At 42.5% G+C, this 20,071-nt stretch overlaps 1 protein-coding gene across 5 annotated transcripts in view; it reads right to left on the bottom strand.

The window, feature by feature from the left end:
- KIAA1210 (KIAA1210 ortholog) overlaps window positions 1–20,071 on the bottom strand; it is a 55,798-nt gene that overhangs the window by 21,231 nt on the left and 14,496 nt on the right. For 2 of the 5 annotated variants that reach the window (XM_028715286.2, XM_028715288.2), the window contains exons 1-3: window positions 19,686–20,012; window positions 14,479–14,523; window positions 2,178–2,260 (exon numbers count right to left, since the gene is read on the bottom strand). In XM_028715286.2, coding sequence (XP_028571119.2) covers window positions 2,178–2,260; window positions 14,479–14,523; window positions 19,686–19,720 — 163 coding nt within the window. In that variant the 5' untranslated portion in view covers window positions 19,721–20,012. Of the gene's footprint in view, window positions 1–2,177; window positions 2,261–14,478; window positions 14,524–19,685; window positions 20,013–20,071 lie in introns of those variants that run through there. The other 3 variants (XM_028715293.2, XM_028715287.2, XM_028715289.2) reach the window with 3 other exon arrangements.

Below are 20,071 nucleotides of genomic sequence, written 5' to 3'. Positions count from 1 at the left end.
GCAGCGTACAGCTTAAAGACCCAACACTGTAATACCCACAGCAATTAAAACAGGTGTTGGGAAACTTTGGCACTCCAGATGTAGCTGAGCTACAGTTCAACTTCCCTGGCTACTAGCAATGTTTGGTGGTGCTGATGAGAGCTGTAGTTTATTCACTTTGATTTTATTTGTTTGATTGCTGTTAGCAGCCCTGGAGGAAATAATAATAATGTGATGGAAAAGCCATTTATAGCCTCCACTCCAGCTGAAGATTTCAAGAACAATACACAAGATTATGCTAAAATACCACATATTAACAATGCACAAAACTAGTTCAGCTGCTTCCTTAATTAGCAGTGGTGGCTTTTTGAAGGCTCGTGGCCTGCTAGATAGCAAAAGTTTAGATTTTTTTCAAATATGGATCTGTCTGATTTTGGAGAAAACTTACGCTCCTTCACATGCCTGGAAAACATTGGGCTGTTCCTCTAACAATTAACTCATACATTTGTTAAATGTGTAGATCATTACACATAATTCCATGCCGCCGCCGCCCCCATTCTTTCCCTCTAAGATGAGAATTTTTCCCAGCTGCATTGCACATATCTTGGATGCAAAGAAGTCATGAGATGACCAGAACCTGGCTCGACACATATTCTATTATTTGACTAAACAGGGGCACCCGACATTTTAAAAATCCTCACAGCTGGTGGGCTCCTTCGAAAACAAAAGCATCACTTCAATGGGAATTCATCTCCTCCCCTCCCCACCAGCTAATCATTTTGTCAGCAATGTTTTCTCTCCGCCTCGTGCCAGCATGCATGGCAGGGGCAAGATAGTGCCACCATCAGCTGCAGAGTGGCTTGCACAGTAACTGCTTTGTGGAGTGAACAATGACTCCAGGCTGCTACCTGCCCTCTCTCTCTGCCTTGCTCTGTGGGAGAGAGATGTCAGCCACAGCCAACATACTTAACATGACTTAAGCCACGTAGTTTGGTGCAGATAGTGATTAGGCATCTTGAGCTAAGAGACAGGGAAACTGGCAAAGCAGTAGACTTTGCAGGATCCGCTTTTGTTCATCACCAAACATGTTTGTGTTTTGGAGTTGCCAGGAATTCACAGTTAAAGGCTTCCGTAAACAGTGTAACATCAGGATATCTTAAGGACAACCATACACAGTCCATAGTTTGGTGTGTGCCGTGCATGCGAGAAAGCAAAACACAGATGGTGGCACCTAGACTATAGGACAACTTCTGGGGGAGGCTCATTTGCAGCCCTGCTCCAAAGGATTTTAGACAGCAAATTTTAGACCCTACTACTAGGGATGGAAGGATCTGTCAATTTCAGGTGTTGTTGTTTTATTTCAGTTCTCTCAGTTTCAGCTTTCCCCCCGTCTTAAATCCAGTTCCCAACGCTTATGCAGCAATCTGCAATTTTTTAAAGTTCTAGTGAAAGTTTACTAGCATTTTAGTGTGAATCCCTCCTAAGAAACGTATCTTCGTATGCGGTTTTGACTAATATACGCATTTTTGCAAGAAACTTCTCCTAATTCATACAATGCATTTGAGAATTTGCTGTTCATGCACACTTTCCCCATATAATCACATTTTTGAAAAAATGCTGGTTGATACGGGGCACTGCAGCACAACAGTGAAGCGTGAATTTTCAACAAGGGCTGCTTTTCAGTTCTCATATAGTTTTGGAAAGTGCAAATTTGATAAGATACACCTTTCAATGGGAACTGAATCAAATTGCTCCCCCATCCCTAGCTGCTACTTTGAAAAACATTTTTGGACAGCAGTCAGCCAGCCATTGTTCCATGCTGCCATTCAGGCCTCTGTTGCTGTTCATGAGGGCCATTCTAGAACAGCCTTCCCCAACAGAGTGGCATCCACCTCTTTTTTTGGACTACAAAAGCACCAGCCATCATGGCCAATAGTCAAATGTGATAGGAGTGGTAGCCCAAAATTACCTAGAGGACCACAGTTGAGTAAGGCTATTCTAGGAGAAAAAAGAAGAAAGTAGCCCCTTGCCAGAGTTTCAGCTTACAAGAGAGAAAGTGGTGAGGAGTTTGGGAGTGGTGGCTCAGCTGCTGGCCAGGTACCATCAGCTTATTGGGGGTTAGTTCAGACTGACAGTTGCCAACCCATAGATCAGGACATCTTCAAAACAGCCACCCAAAGTGCAATATATTTACTTACTTGAACATTCTTCCTCTGTCTCTTCCACCTCACATGGCTCTATCTCATACACTCCAGTCGCCATGACAGTCTCTCTGAAATTTCTAAGGATAAAACGAAAGATTACTTTAGATGTGAACACACTCTGAAGTACTCATGATAGACTGGGATATAGTTTCACGCCCAGCAAAGAAGGAAAACGTTGTCTCTGATGCAGTCCTACAGAACCACTCTGTGCATACCAAACCGGGGGGGGGGGGGTGTTATTTCACAGATATGTTTGCACAGGAGCTAAACGGTCTTTCCCTCACTTTTCAATAACACCCCGTTCTCCAGCCAAAAACAACAAACAGCCTTGCTTCTCAAGAGGACATGTACCACTTTTCAGGAAGCTGGGATCAACGTTCGCATTAAGAGGGGGAAGAAACAGTAAATGCTTAGAATGTTTAATTTTTTTTTCTTTCCCGTGGGCAAAAGAATCTCACAGATCAGACTCTACAGCTTTTTTTTAGACTTAAAAAAAACCCCACCTCTATGCCAAGGGGGTTAAAGGATCTACATAACGGAGAATATGAGCTATCACTCAATAAATGGAAATACAGCAGCAACAGCAGAAAACAGCAGATGTGAAGACAGAGCATGAGAATCAACAATATGCAGATAAGAAGCCAGGTCATTTAGAAATAAATTTAAAAGAAACAGGACTGTGTCTAACCCCCCCCCCCCTCGGAGCAGGGACTAAAATAGGAACTTATCCTTGCTGTCCACATCTGATTTGGCTGCATATTTAGAAGTATTTGTTTTCGCATTGTTGTGACACATATTCTGTACAAAAATTTATTGGTCTGTGACTGTATAAAAAAACAATTCTTCTTCAAAGTGGAGAGGTTTCTGGCTAACCTAACTACTGGGTTCATTAAAGGACTAGGCTCAAGTCCCACCAGATGATAGCAGTGGAAACTGGGGGCAGATCTGATCCAATGGCGCAGGGGAATGAAAAGATAGATAAAGCCACAGAGCTCCCTCATGTTTCTAAACTGATGTGCTTTATTATAGGGTCCCTCAGCTCGAGGCTGCAAAAATCCCAGTTCTGCAGTGCAACCACCGGACTGCCCTTCCATCGTGCCCACATACCAGAGAAGTCAGAAGGGTTGCAGACTTGCTTAGCTTGCAAAACACTCTCCTCCGCAACCCGCCAGCTGCTTCCTTTCTTGCATTTCTATGCAATTGACGGCAGAGGTCCAGACAGGCTTCAGCCCTGATAACAAGGTTCAGTGCTGCAACCTGGGCAGCCCCTGCCTTTCCCTCATTCTCCTGAATTCTGCCTGGTATCGCTGGCGAGATACCAAGTGTGCTTGTGGATCCTAATTTTATTCCAGGAATGGAGAATCTTTAAATGTTGTGGGCATGCTCATGTAAGGAAGTAAAGGGGGGGGGGGAGGTGTGCCTTCTTTTAAGATGGTACCTAGCAGTTACAGTTTTTGAGTTGCAGCCAACTAAGTTTTACTTGAAATTAATGGGCCTAAGCCGTGCCCGTCAATAGGTCTACAGTAAGGAGGACAAACACTTGATACAACCCTTTATATAAGTATTGTATTAAAAATAATGAACTTTTTTGAAATGTGCTGATCCAGTTAATCTTCTAATCAGTTAAAAGAAGGTTTTAGAATCAATATAACCAATTAATCAATTACAGGTTGCAAACCATGTATACACTTTCAAGCATATATTTACAATCAAAGGGCCAGGAAGTTGCTTGAAAACTTTTATGTATGTAAAGAGGACAGCTGAAGAAGTTCAATTCTGCACTTATTCTGACATCCTAGACAGGAGTCAGAGATTCTGTCCCCCCCAGATATTGCTGGACTCCAAGCCCCATCAACCGTGGCCATTGGCCATTTTACCTGGGGCTGATGGGAGTTGTAGTCCAAAACATCTGGTGGCACACCCCACGTTCCCGCCCCACGTTCTCATGTAACTAACGAATACACACATTCCAAGCTATAGGTCACATTCAGAGCTGAGGTAGGTCTAAGATGCCAAGCTCTCTCTTAAGTATCACGAATATAATAAGATAATACAGTGGTGCCCCGCAAGACGAATGCCTCGCAAGACGGAAAACCCGCTAGATGAAAGGGTTTTCCGTTTTGGAGGTGCTTCGCAAAACGAATTTCCTATGGGCTTGCTTCGCACGACGAAAATGTCTTGCGAGTTCCTGCAGGGTTTTTTTTCCTCCCCCCCCCTTTTTTCTAAGCCGCTAAGCCGCTTATCAGCTGATCCGCTAAGCCGCTAAGCCGCTTAACAGCTGATCCGCTAAGCCGCTAAGCCGCTTAACAGCTGATCGCTAAGCCGCTAAGCCGCTTATCAGCTGATCCGCTAAGCCCACTAAGCCGCTAATAGCGCTAAGCCGCTAAGCCGCTAATGGGCTTGCTTTGCAAGACGAAAAAAACCGCAAAACGAAGAGACTTGCGGAACGGATTCTTTTCGTCTTGCGAGGCACCACTGTAATAGCATTAAGAAAGTCGAGTTTAGCAGCCAAGTGACATCCAATATTAATGAAAGCATTCTGTTAGGATCATTAAAAGGTCATGTTGGCTTTTTTGCAAATATCAATGGACATCACACTCAAATGAGCTCTCTGGGTGCACCACAAAGGCCCATACAATTCCTATAAAAAGGAATTTGATTAAATACAATTACACATTAATGTATTAGGAGGAGGAGGAGGAATAGTAGTAAGTAGAAGTACATCTGTATGGAGAAGTGTGTGTGATTTTCCCGCCATTCACATTGAACAGGCTTTACTGCAGTGCCTTTTATTGCTGGAGAGAGTTTTGTGTGTGTGTTCATGTGCAAGTAAAACAAAATCTAATAGAAAACAGCTGGTTTCGTGGGTTTCCCCCTTTAAAAAATGTAACAGGAGGAAATGCTTTTCATACAATTACACAGGCTTAGCTGGGGAAGCCAAAGGGAATGAAAGACAAGGCAAGTCTCTTTGGTGAATGAAACGAAAATAAATGGTTTGCTACGTAGCAGTCAAGCCAAGGGAACAAACGCCTCTTTGAGCCACAGATCTTGAATTTCATGCTGCCTCGATTTCTCCCCACCTATATGGCACAGCCTCTGTAATAGAAATCACCCGACACAGGCATTCAAGGCAAGCCAGATGTCATAAACGAATACACATCCTAAAGAGACGCAGTTGGGCTCCTGTCACTTGGTCACTCTGAACTTCTGGTGAGTTCACACAATCTGGCCATCGTGGGTAACCCAGAATGCTCAATGTGGCTGGGGATGAAGGAGCATCTCCACTAGCTATTCCACATGCAAGGGGGCATCTCCCAGTCAGAAGAAACCTGTTCTGTCTCCAGAAGGAACCCAGTGTCTGGGCAGGGAGGAGAAAGAAGGCCCATTGCCTTATACCTTCCCTGCTGTGGCACATCCACCCTCCGAACTAGGGTTGGTGAGCCTGTAGTTGTCCAAATGTTGCTGAACTACAACTTCCAACATCCCTGACCAATCACCATGCTGACTGTGGTAGAGGGGCGCTGGGAGTCCACACACACCTGGAATGCTGCAAGATCACCATTGCTGCTCTAGGTCAAGCACAGGTGAGAAGCTAGATGAAAACCACACTCCACACACTATGTGTCAGCACACTGATGTATGCTATCACCCACACACACCTATGACCTGGGCTGGGCTGCGCTGAGGACACCTTTAGTTCCCTTGTCTCAGGAGTTAGGGAAACTCAGGCAGAGGGGGAGCAAATGCAACTCTATCCAGCCCTCCCCAAGCTACACCCCTCACTGGCCTGCCCTCAAATGTGTCTTTCCCTGACTGGAATGTGTCCTGGAAGTCTGATTATGCCAAGCAGGAGATAACCAGAGCATGCACCACTCTGGCAAGACAGTACACAGGCAGGTAAGGTCTCAGCCATTGTACCAGGTGGAACAGGTAGGCAGAATTGATCTGTGCCTCCATGGACAGCTATGAGTCCAAAATGACCCTCAGGCTACACACCGGGTCCTTCAGGGGCACAGCTACCCCATTCAGGCCTCCCCATCCCCTGTCCCCCAGAAACAGTACTTTTGTCTTGTCAGGATTCAACCTCAATCCGTTAACTGCCATCCATCCTCCAACTGCCTCCAGACACTCACACAGGACCTTCACTGCCTTCACCGGTTCTGATTTAAAGGAGAGGTAGAGCTGAGTATAATGGTGAACACCCAGCCCAAATCCCCGGATGATCTCTCCAGCAGTTTCATATAGATGTTTAAATTCCCTCCCCATTTTTCATACAGCAAGATGGTCAACAACAACAATGGCTTTTTAAATAAAATAATGCACAGGCCTTTAGATTTGGTAGGATACCATGTGTGATTTTCCTCTGGCTGCAGCTGTATTTGGATTTAGTTGAGGTTTGTTGTATTAAGATGTGCTTGTCTTTTAAGGATGGCTCCTTCAATGATAACCAGTGGATATGTCTATAACAGCCTCTATTGATTTTTGATTTAGCCGTTCCTGTTTTTCTCCCTGAAGTGCTACACTATTTTAAGAGGAGATTTTGCTACTTCGTAAAATACTCCTTTTTTAAAACAGTATTTTGAGGTTCTTCTTGCTTCTTCGTTGAGAAGCAGGTCCCATATACCAAACATCCAGTTCCACCACCCAAGATTTTTTTTTAATGCACCACAGCTGAGGAAGGATCCTAAGTCTATGGTACAGCTTCTGCTTTTACATGCAGGAGATTCCTGGTTCAATCCCCAGTATCTCCAGGTTGGGCTGGGAAAGACACACACCCCTACCCAAAATCCTAGAGAGCCGCAGCTAGTCAGTACAGACAATACTCAGGTAGAGGGACCAGTGCCCTGACTCTGTATAAGGTAACTATCTATGTTCCTTGGGCTTTATTGCCCTGTTGGTTCAGGAACTTACCTGAGACACTCCACCCACCCATTGCTCCCCTGTACAAAAACCACATTGGAGTTTCTTTCTTTAAAAAAAGAAAAAAACTGAAAATTAGCATAGTTCTGCCCCCTCTCCCAACAGCTTTTCTCTCCCCACCTCTACCCATTACAAGGAAGTTATGGTATTGTATTTCTGGTGTTAGGTCAGAGCTTAAGTCTAAAAATGCTTGGGTGTTTTTTCTTTTCTTTTCAAAATACCAGGAAAGACTCTGAGGTTCTAAGAGAGAGAGTCAATTATGCATCAATTGGTAGGTTAAAAACAACACAACAACCAGCTCCAATGGGGAACAGGAGGCAGTTTAGACAAAATTGAATTCCCCTTCCATCCCTTGCTGGCAGACTTGATTCCAAGTGTATTCAATGCAGATGTTTCATGGTCAGGGAATTCCAATATGGAAGGGTACACTTTTGGCATGCATTTCTGGAGGGACACTTGCCATAAACATTTAATCTCAAAGCCAAAACAAAAACTAATTTCCCCCACCCCTGGGGGGGGAAACCCCCCAGCTCCCCATCCTTGAGCCTCTAGATTGTAAATGAAAGGCAGGCATTGTGGTTTCAGTTCTTGCATTGCCAACAAGCTCTCTTCAGTCAACTTACCAGGGGTTGGGGGGGGAATCCAGTTGCAAAGTAAGCTGCACATATATTCATGGGAGAGGGAGGCATTTAGTGCCTGCTTATGCACTGCTTTTAATAGCCACTCCTTACCCCTGGGAGGATGCATAGGAAGATGCCTCAAGCCAACTTTCCTTTTGAACTGCTAGGTTGGCAGGAGCAGGGACCGAGCAACAGGAGCTCACCCCATCACGGGGATTCGAACCGCCGACCTTCTGATCGGCAAGTCCTATGCTCTGTGGTTTAACCCACAGTGCCACCCGCGTCCCATCCATTCTGGTAGTCCGTTCCAAAAACAAAGCGTTCCAAAACCAAGGCACACTTTCCCATGGAAAGTAATGCAAAACAGATTAATCCATTCCAGACTTTTAAAAACAACCCGTAAAACAGCAATTTAACATGAATTTTACTATCTAACGAGACCACTGATCCATAAAATAAAAGCAATAATCAATATACTGTACTATAAAATAAATAAGACAGTATTGTAGATGATAAAAAGTAACAGAAAAAGTCTCAAAAACAAAAACGCAAAATAAATAGCAAAAACAAAAGCACCAAACTTATTCCATTCCGGATGTCTGTTTGACTTCTGAAATGTTCGAAAACCAAGGCACAGCTTCTGATTGGTGCAGGCGCCTCCCCCCACAACCACCACCCCAAAGAGCAGACAACCATATCAGATGTTTGGCTTCCGAAAAACATTTGAATACCGAACATTTCCGGGTTTTCAGCGTTTGGGAACCAAGGTACAACCGTGTTGCCTGCCTTTCTGGTCTGGAAAAAAATTACTGTGTTCTGCAGGATAACACAGGACAGTAATACTGTATTTATTTACTTATTTACTTTAAATGTTTTGATATCTCTACTGATTTTTTAAAAATAAAATAAAATACAGTGCCATAGAATTAAAACCGTATTAAAAAGTTAGAACCAGATATCAGCTGTTACGGAGAGACCTATTCTTAATTGCCAGCATAAGCCTGACTGAATAGAAAAGTTTTCAGCGGCGTTTGAAATCTGGCACAGAAGGCGCCCAATGAATCTCTATTGGCAGAGAGATTTGACAATAATTGGCCCATGACACTAAAGGCTCAGTTTCTTGTTCTTGTCAAATGAGCCTCACCAGCTTGGGGAATGACCAACAACACTCTTGCCATTGATCTCAGTGATTGAACTGGGATTATACTTACTTACTTATTTATTTATTATCCACCCTTTGCACCCAAAGACCCAGGGCAGGTTACAAAATTAAAACACACCATTCAAAAAAGTAGCTTAAAACAACATACAATCATAAAAATAAAGTGGGTCCTAAGAATATACACCTCAAGTATCAAAAGCTAGGATACAGAGATTTGTCTTCAGCATCCTGCAGAAGCTGCATAATGAAGGTGTCAGATGTGGAGGAAGTTCCACAACTTAGGGGCCACCACAGAGAATGCCCGTCACAAGGTTGGCAGTCCAGGTCCCATCCACCCCCCTGACCCAGACACACAACATCCATGACCTACCTTAGGAACACAGACAAGCAGCAGAGGACTGTGTCAGGGGAACATCCACAAAGAGAAATTTACGAAAATAAGAAATGGACATGACTCACACTCCAGCTCTCACCTGGGACAAAAAACTCCACATTCCCTTCTGCCTCACACCTGGGAAGGGCCACAGTTCTGTGCACTCCAGGAATATGAAACCACTTCCACTAGTCCAGACCACATCCAGCATCTCACCCAACAAATGACCTACAGCTGTGTTTCCCAAATTTGGGTCCCCAGCTGTTTTGGGACTACAACTCCCATCAGTCCTAGCTAGCAGGTCCAGTAGCCATGGATGATGAGAACTGTAGTACAAAAACAGCAGGAGACCCAAGTTTGGGAAACCCTGGTCTAGAGGAAAACATAAACCTTCCAGAGAAAGGGACACCACACACATAACAATGTCCAATGAAACAATAAAGTGGGTGGCCCAAAGAGGCAACTCCTTTTCAGGTGGGCTGATTTGGGGAGAGTCCTGAACAGCTGCAGCTAATCAGACTAACAGTCTGTGGGCTCAGTAGGGTCTAGCCCTATTAATAATAATAATAATAATAATAATAATAATAATAATTTTTATTTATACCCCGCCCTCTCCAGCCAAGGCCAGGCTCAGGGCGGCAAACAAGCAATAATAAAAGCAAGTTGAATGAATACAACTTAAAAACAAAATACAACAATTAACATTAAAAAATTAAAATGTAGCCTCATCGCAGGAGGAGAAAGGAAAAGAAAAAAGAAAGAGGGAGGGAGGGAATCAAATTGGCTCCAAGCCAAAGGCCAGGTGGAACAACTCTGTCTTACAGGCCCTGCGGAAAGAAATCAGATCCTGCAGGGCCCTGGTCTCATGAGGCAGAGCGTTCCACCAGGCCGGGGCCAGAGTTGAAAAGGCCCTGGCTCTGGTTGAAGCCAATCTAACTTCCTTAGGGCCCGGGACCACTAGGGTGTTGCTATATGTGGACCTTAAGGTCCTCCGTGGGGCATACCAGGAGAGGCGGTCCCGTAGGTACGAGGGTCCTAGGCCGTGAAGGGCTTTAAAGGGCAAAAGCAGCACCTTAAATCTGACCCTGTACTCTACCGGGAGCCAATGCAGCTGGAAAAGCACTGGGTGAATATGCTCCCATGGCAGAGACCCTGTGAGGAGCCTCGCTGCAGCATTCTGCACCTGCTGGAGTTTCTGGGACAGCTTCAAGGGCAGCCCCGCGTAGAGCGAATTACAGTAGTCAAGCACGGAGGTGACCATCGCATGGATCACTGTGGACAGGTCGGGGCGGGAAAGGTAAGGGACCAACTGTTTGATGCGGCGATGGTGGAAAAATGTCGCCTTGCCTGTTGTTGTAACCTGCGCCTCCATGGAAAGGGAGGCGTCAAGGATTACACCCAAACTCTTAACAGAAGGCAATGGCATTAATTGGGCCCCCGCAAGAGAAGGGAGTTGGTCCCTCATCCCCATACCATCCCGACCCTATTGAAAATAAACTCCAACCTTTGTTGGAAATGTAACAAAGAACCTGGAACGATAATTCATATGTGTTGGGGTTGCAAGGAAATAAAGAAGTTTTGGGGAATAATACATGAGGAACTTAAGAAAATGCAAAAAAAAACTTTGCTAAAAAATCCTGAAGCTTATCTGTTAAGGTTGGTGGGCAAAGACATACAGTGGTGCCTCGCAAGACGAAATTAATTCTTTCCGCGAGTTTTGTCGTCTTGCGATTTTTTTCGTCTTGTGAAGCACGGTGTCGGAAAAGTTTTGGAAAAGCTTCAAAAATCACCAAAGTCTTCAAAAACCTCAAAAAAGGCTACCACACCGCATGCTATGAGTTGCTCCTCGAAGTCAAGTCGCAACTGTATTAACGGTGTTAAGAAAAAGGAAACAAACTTGCAAGACGTTTCCGTCTTGCAAAGCAAGCCCATAGGCCCATGTCGTCTTGCGAAGCAGCTCAAAAAACAAAAAACCCTTTCGTCTTGCGAGTTTTCCGTCTTGCGAGGTACCACTGTACCACATATGAAAAAAACAATTTTTTTATATGCAAGAACAGTGATTGCCACTAAATGGAAATCTCAGGACACACTAACAAAAGAAGAGTAGATTTGCAAATTGAGTGAGCATATAGAATTGGCAAAAATTAACTTCCGTTATAATATACCAATCAAATCAAAAGTTAAGAATGGAGTAGAAGCATTTCGAAGATTATATGTCAAAATATTGTTCTAAAAACGACATGCTAATAGGCTTAGAATAAAAAATATAAGCAATAACAAAACCAATAAAGAAAGAAGGAAAAATCAGAATTTAACAAAAATAATTTATTATAGAATGCAAAGAAAAAAGGTAGAAAGAAATATAAAGAAGTCGAATTGCTGTGGAGGGAAATAAGAGGGTGGGTGGTGGCTTTTATAATTAACTGTATAATTATGTAGCTGTTGTAATTTAGATATTATATTTTATATGAGGGAATCATTGGGAATTTTGGTTATTATGTATATATGTTAAGTTTCAATAAAGATCTTTGAAGATGAAAAAGAAAAAGAAAATAAACTCCCACCGACAAAAGCCTCTCACGGGCAGCTGCTTTTTACAAGGTAGATAGGTGGCCTGATATTAACTAGTTCTTCTTCTTCTTATTGTTTTTTTATTATTATTACAAACTTTACTGAAATGTTTTAAAACAATTACCAAGCATAAAGCGTTGTCTTCTAGAACGAGTACATGTGCAGATGTTAAGCCTTGCATGCAGTTGTGCACATGGCATCAAAGCAGACGGAAAACAGATTAAGCTCACACCCACAGGGTATACTATCTAGAGCACTAAGATAATTTCTCCGTACTGGCTGGTATCTGAGATGTAAGGGGGAGTTACTGCACTATTGTTAATAAAGCATATATTTGAGTTCCATTGCCTCTCCCCACGCTGCCTCTTCCAGCCAGCTGCCTTCTCTCCCTCTTTCCTTCCTTCTGCTGCAGGATATCTGTTTATGCTTTGTACCGTATTAATGTAACATTCTTATAAGTTAGCTCTTGTATTTGTATAATATTTGTCGCTTAAGTGGTCTGTTCTTGCCTAAAGTTTTCTGCACATTGCACAGAGAGAGAGTGTGTGTTCTAGAAATGGTGTAAAGAAAGAAATAAAGTAAGTATCAATAGTCTGATCACCACATTGTAATGAGGCCCAAGGGCAGCCCTACATATACAGTACATTGCAGCAATCTAGCCTTGAGGTTCCCAATCCATAAACTCCAATATAATAATGATCACCTCCATATTTAATAACTGATGCAACAAAAATATGTGACTGGATTTCCCTGACCATACTGCAGTCTATGAAGGTCTTCTTATGTTCTCACTTTGCACTAGCAATAGGACAGCGCTGCCGGTTTGAAATAAGGGGGAAAGGATTGAGGCACAGCAGAGGAGAACTAAATATAATTTGGGGCACATTTTTAGGGGTGTCCAATCTCAATTCTGCCCAAAGGTTTGCATGCCAAATATTTTGTGTAGCTTCTGACATGCTAGAATATACAATAAGAAGCTGTGGTTCTATATTTTGACATAAAATCTTCGAAATACTATAACTCCATTCTTAACTTTTGATTTGATTGATATCTTATAATTGAAGTTAATTTTGCCCATTCTATATACTCACTTAATTTACAAATCCACTCTTCCTTTGTTAGTGTGTCCTGAGATTTCCATTTAGTGGCAATCACTACCCTGGCAGCTGTTCTTGCATATAAAAAGATTTTTTTTTTCATACGTGGTATGTCTTTGCCAGCCAACCCTAACAGATAAGCTTTGTGATTTTTTATCAAGGTTTTTTTTAGCATTTTCTCAAGTTCCTCATGTATTATTCCCCAAAACTTCTTTATTTCCTTGCAACCGCAACACATATGAATTATCATTCCAGGTTTTTTGTTACATTTCCAACAAAGGTTGGGTTTTAATTTATAAATTTTGGCGAGTTTACCTGGTGTTAAATACCACCTGTAAAACATTTTAACAAAATTTTCCCTATCATATAGCAGGCGGTAAAGCGAATATCCTCACGCCAGAGTTTCTCCCACTGTTCTAAATATAAAGCGTGGTCGATATCTTGTGCCCATTTGACCATTGTTTCTTTTACCTCTTCATCCATCAAATCATACTCCAATAACAGAGTGTAAATTTTTGATAATAATTTCCTATTGTTTTGTAATATAATGGTGCTAAATAGCGATTGTTCAAAATATTGTCAAAATACTGTTATTTATGCTAATAGGCTTAAAATAAAAAATGTAAGCAATAACAAAACCAATAAAGAAAGAAGGAAAAATCAGAATTTAACAAAAATAATTTATTACAGAATGCAAGGGGAAAAGGAAGAAAGAAATATAAAGAAGTTGAATTGCTGTGGAGGGAAGCAGAGGGTGGGTGGTGGGTTTTATAATTAAGTGTATGCAGCTGTTATAATTTAGATATTATATTTTATGACCCATCTCGCTCAATATCCTATTTTAACAGTGGCCAACAAGAAGTCTATGAAAAGCACACAAGCAAGACCTGAGTGCAATTGAACTCTCCCCTCACCATGGTTTTCAGAACTTGGTACAGTGGTACCTCGGGTTAAGAACTTAATTCGTTCCGGAGGCCCGTTCTTAACCTGAAACTGTTCTTAACCTGAGGTACCACTTTAGTTAATGGGGCCTCCTGCTGCTGCTGCCGCACAATTTCTGTTCTCATCCTGAAGCAAAGTTCTTAACCCGAGGTACTATTTCTGGGTTAGCGGAGTCTGTAACCTGAAGCGTCTATAACCCGAGGTACCACTGTACTCTAGTCTCTGCCACTGGAGGCAGAACGTAATCCTCAGGGTTAGCAGTCATTGATAATCTACTTCTCTAAGAAACAGCAAACCTTGAGAATCAAAATTACGCCACTTTTGCAAACAACACGGATTTAATTTGCACTCTGAGCTCCAGAAAGGCAGACGATATGGGGAAAGAAAAGAGAGAGAGAGAGAGAAATAAGTACAGCAGAGTTTTTTGTTGGCATAGGCAAAGTTCAGAGTTATACAGCACCCCTTGCCATGCTGAAGGAAGATGTTCTGTGAAATGAGTACAATACAACCCTAAAGAGAGTGAGAGAGTGTGTGTCCATGCACACACACACACACACACACACACACACACTACAAGACCAGAGTGGTCAAATTAAAAGTTTCATCTTACCTATTTCGGCATTCTGACTGAGATCTCACAGACCAGCGACCACACCTAGGGATGCGGGAGGGGCGCAGATATTCAGTTTGGATTGCAATTTAATGTGAATCAGATTCACACTTACCAAAACAATACACAAACCAAAATTTATTATTATTATTATTAAAATAATTTTCTTATTTGTATCCCACCCATCTGACTGGCTTGCCCCGGCCACTTTGGGCAGCTTCCAACAAATATAAAAGCCCAATAAAACATCAAACATAAAAAACCTCCCTGTACAGGGCTGTCTTCAGGAGTCTTCCAAAAGTTGTATAGTCATTTACAACACAACTATCCTTTAAAATTTGCATTTCTCTGAATTTTGTGATGTAGTTTTCCAACAAAAAACAAACAAACAAACAAAAACCCAATTTGTGCAATCATGTGTATTTTAGGGAAAGTGTGCATACAAAAGCATATATTAATGATAACGCGCACACAAATGCATTTATGTTAGGGGAAATTGCTTTGCAAAGATGTGTTACGTTAGGGAAAACTGCATACAAAAATGTGTATATTAAAAGCAATGCTCATGAAAACACTGACAAATTTTCATGAGGACTACTAAAGTGGAAATACGACAAACTGAATTTAATATGGGGAAAATGATAAAGTATGGGAAACCGAAATTGGCAGATTCACCCATTCCTAATTACAACTAGGTTTCCCAGGTCACAACCAAGAGATGGGCTGCATTCAGATGCCATAATAAACCATATTTATTGCCATGGTTTAGAGCAGTGATGGCGAACCTTTTAGAGACCAAGTGCCCAAACTGCAACCCAAAAACCACTTATCGCAAAGTGCCAACACGGCAATTTAACCTGTGTCTCTCATTTTTTCTGTGCGTTTCACGTTTCTTCTTTTATGACTGCTGCTGTAATAAATAATGCTTCCTAAAAGTTATTGCATTACATTCTTCATTAAATAATCTTTCCATTGATATATAATTTTATGGTATAATTCAGTGCTTTTTTTCTAAAAAAAATAAAAATGTTTAGGGGTACTGTCATTTTGACTCAAGAAAATTGCCACCGGGGGGAAATAAATACAGTTCAAATTGGGGAAAATAAATACAGTGAATTTCTTCGCCCATTAAATTCACAAAATGTCTGGGGGTATGCATCCCCCTGCATCCCCACAGGGAAAAAAACACTGGTATTACTCCAAAACAAAGTGGTGTTATGAACCATCAAACCTCGGAAATACATTTTTTTCCAGAAGGTTCCACAATTTTGGCCACTATTGTACACTGGAGGGCTGTACTAAGAGCCACCATCTCCCAATTTTTAATATGAGATAGGAGCTCTGGCCCAATGGTTGCCAGTGGCTTGAATTAATTAATTTTATAATAAATGATTTTAGAGTGTTGTTTATGCTGTACTTTTGTTCTGTTTTATTGTTGTTAGCCGCCCTGAGCCCGGCTTCGGCTGGGGAGGGCGGGATATAAATAAAATTTATTATTATTTATTATTTATTATTAATGATTGTCTGCGTGCGCACATACAAATAAATATAAAATAAATAAATAAACCCAAACAGATGTGCGGGGTATAAATAATATATATTATTATTATATTTTGCCATTTCTTTGGCTGCCGTTTGATCGCAGCCTCCACGGAATGGATTTCTCCGTTGGCTTCCGCGGGAAAGCACAGCGAACTTGTAAACCCAGCAGACCCGTCTTAGGTTGCCGTCTTTATATGCTTACTAGCTTGGGAGTTAAGCCCTGCTGAACTCAGGGCGGCTTACTCCCAAGTAAAGATGTAAAATTTCTGGAAATTTTGAAGCCATGGGGGGGGGGGTTTGACCTGTTTTTTCTGGGGGGGAAATGGAGAAATTGGAAAAATTGGAAAAAAAACGTTCAGTGTGGAGTAGTTTTACAAATTGCGTGAAACAGAGTGTAGATAAAAGTATTATGCTTGCAATAAAACGGGTAGCCACCCCCTTACCCTCAAAAGCAACAAAAAAAGCAAGAAACCGCATCAGATTTGCCCCTTAGCACCAACAGCACATAAAGTTAAGGTCCACCTCAATATTTAAGCTCCATAGAAAGTCTACCCTTTGAGCAGTGCTTTTTAAAAAAACAAAACCAGAAGACACAACCTATACATGCAGTTCATTATATCTCATTTTCTGAACTACAGTGGTACCTCGGGTTAAGTACTTAATTTGTTCTGGAGGTCCGTTCTTAACCTGAAACTGTTCTTAACCTGAAGCACCATTTAGCTAATGGGGCCTCCTGCTGCTGCCGCGCCGCCGGAGCACGATTTCTGTTCTCATCCTGAAGCAAAGTTCTTAACCCGAGGTACTATTTCTGGGTTAGCGGAGTCTGTAACCTGAAGCGTATGTAACCCGAGGTACCACTGTAATGCTATCATTTTCCATTTCTTCTTGCTCTTCCTCTTTCTTATTTTTCTCATGGAGTTTTAAAAAACGGCTTTGGGGAAAAACGTGGGTGGGGTGGGATGGATACCTGTCCCCCCCCAAATTTTACCAATTCCCCCCCCCCAGGCCTTTCCATCTCTACTTGAGGACAGCCGGGGCAAAGCATAAGGCAAATTTTTTTGCATGCCAGGCCCAGAAGTAACCAACATCCAGTTACTGAATAGTATGTTGCACTAAGGCTCAAACTCTGTTTGAATGGAAAAGGAGTGTGTGTGTGTGTAATTGAATTTGTTATTATATATTATACATCGCATGATGGTAAGAGAGCTTTCTAAACAGTTTACAGAAATATACAACAGAATATTAAAATGATTGATAAAACAGTTAAAAGCAGGTATTTAAGAGTATTCAAAAGATGATTAAAGTCAGCAGTGGTTAAAAGGAAGTGCCGTAAATCGCATGCAGCTTCTACGTGTCCAGGTGGGCTGGCCCTAACCAAAATGTTTTGAGCAGTTGCCGGAAAAGGTACAGTGAGAGCACCTGCCTGGTGTCAATCGGCAGGGAGCTCCAAAGTGGGGGCGCTGGAAGGCCTAGAAAGAAACCGGGAAAATTGGGGGGGGGGGGAACCAGGCACAAAACCCTGGTTTCTCTCCTCCCCCCAATTTTCCTGGTTGTTTTTTTTCTTCCAGGCCTTCCCATCTCTACTCCCAAGTAGGAAAAACAGACTGGTGGGAGGCCCTGGCGCATTAAAAGTCAATGCCTGCTCAGCTCCTCACTCACTTGCCAGGCCCTGGTGCCGCAGGCTTTGGACAGCATGCTAGAGCCCTCCTCTCCTCCTCCCCTCCTCCCCCACCCCCGGCTGGGAAGCTACTGCCCTGGGGCAACAGCGCGTGTGCCCACAGAGAGGGCTCTGAGTGCCCTCTTTGGCACACATGCCATAGGTTTGCCACCACTGGTTTGGAGTGACCAGAAGGTATCTAGGTGAGCCTTGCATGTCCCCTTCTTTCATTATCCTCCTTTAGCACACCTGAAAAGGAAGACATCAGAAGCTTTCATTACCATTTCTGATCAGCTGCAATTTAGTGTTGCATACAGACCTGACAAACTGTAGTTCACCTTAAGCATGCACACTGCCTTCCCCTGTGATTGAGGTGGCTGGGGCCATGTGACGTGTGCACACTGAGGGGCATGTGCACATGACGTAAGCGTGCCCCACAGCATGCTCTCACCACATGCAGACACTGTGGGGCAAGTCACTTGCATGCGCCACAGGGTTTGCTGATGTGTTGTGTGCACACCCAACAGCTTGCACGTGTGACACCCTGTGGCATGTGCACACGACTGCCAGGGAATTTTGAGGGGGCCCGGCCCCCTCCTTGAAATTTTTTTGGGGTCTCTGCCACCCCAATGGCGCAACTAACCTTAACTATGGTTTGCTGGAAAAAGCCAGCTTCATAACCCATGGTTTGAAAGGAGTGAAGGTTTGCTAACCTCTCACGGCTGCGCAGGCCAACCACCTGTCCATCAAACTCCCTTCCACAGTGCTTCCCATGTACCCAACAGCCAACTGGAATTGGACACTTGGGCACCACAGCAAAAGGCACTTTGCAGGCCCTCTGCTCAGCAATGCACCCTGTACAGGACTGGCAAAGCTGCTTTCTGTAGAACATAAAGCGACTCCTGCTGGGTCACACCAAAACTCCATGTATCCTATTCTCATAGATGTCCATGGGAAATCCTCAAGGCAGACATGGATGCAACAGCACTCTCCAAACTTGCAATTCCCAGAAGCTGGTACACCTCTTCTGATACTACACTGGAAGTAGTACACATTTTTAAATGACTAATTTCAGTGATTGACAAGTACATATTAAAATTAATGGACCATAACTTAATAAAAAAAGAAGAAGAAGAACACAGACATAACCCTGCTTTGTTCCATTCTTCTTCCCTTTTACAATTTGCTGCATGGATTCCAGCCACAGAGCAATTAATCAAAACAAATAAGAACCTATTTATTTTAAAACTGCAGAAATGTTGCTTTATAATATCACACTCATTTTTAAATTTAAAAAAAACCTTCATTTTTTTCTGCACTCTCATCTTCAATTCCATTCAGTGTTTTAAATCCAACTACTGTAGTTTCCAAGAACTTGACACACTGACATATTTTCCTGCTTTCAACTTCACAAACTACTTAGCACACCTGAAAGCATCTTCTCTAACTAATAAAGCACATTAAAAAAACACTATAGAAACAATAAAAGCACATACACTTTCATACTGGAAATCCCACTTTGCATTGTTAAAAACGTCTACTCAGAAGTAAGTTCACTTCTATTCAATGAGGCTTACTTCCAGGTAACTGAATAGGATTGCAGTGATTGAGTTCATATTTATGCAGAAGCATCTCCCACTATCTCACACCACCCCAAGGTACATTTGCAACCTTAATTACCATTATCCATTTCTATATCAAAAGTTGCACTTTCAGGAAAGCCAGATAATTCATTCGGTGCTTCATCCTTTGCATGTGAAAAAAGAATGGTCTTTCTTAAACACCTAAGACCTGGACATTTACACAGAGCAATTTTTTTAAAAAAAAACACCAACAGATTCTGCCTGCAGGCTTACAACCTAAAACAATTGATAAGCGGTCCCTCTTCTTGCATACAATATCATACAATGATTAAAGGAAGAAAAAGAAGTGTTTGCAAAAGTCTCCACGCTGCAAAAGAAATATGGGGGAAGGAGGTGGGAAGCGAAGAATAATTAAAGTCACTTACCTTTTAAAGTTCAGACAGCTGTAGAACGCAGCCATGGTATCTCATAGACAGTCAGCGTGAGTGTATATTTAATAACTCCTCACGTGCATATAACGATGCTTCCTTCTATCAGAACTAAGCACTTAGCATCCGGCTTTCCCTCACACCAACTCGAAAGCCAGCGTGCCTATAGATTACTAGCCAGATAAAGTTCCTGATCTGAGGCCCACGGGCTCTGCTTAACAGGATTCAAAGAAGGTTGTGCTTGTTCCATACATGGGTAAGAATTGTTAACTCTCCCCTTTCCTGTCTCTGTCTCTCTCAAACTCTACAAAACCACAGCATCTCGAGCCCTAAATACCATCTGTTTGTCTCTCCGCCTCTTTCTCTCCCCCCCCCCACCCCGC

The sequence above is a fragment of the Podarcis muralis genome, chromosome Z (assembly GCF_964188315.1).
Source record: "Podarcis muralis chromosome Z, rPodMur119.hap1.1, whole genome shotgun sequence".
In the NCBI taxonomy this organism is placed as follows: Eukaryota; Metazoa; Chordata; class Lepidosauria; order Squamata; family Lacertidae; genus Podarcis; species Podarcis muralis.
This window is presented reverse-complemented; position numbering and strand designations above follow the sequence as displayed.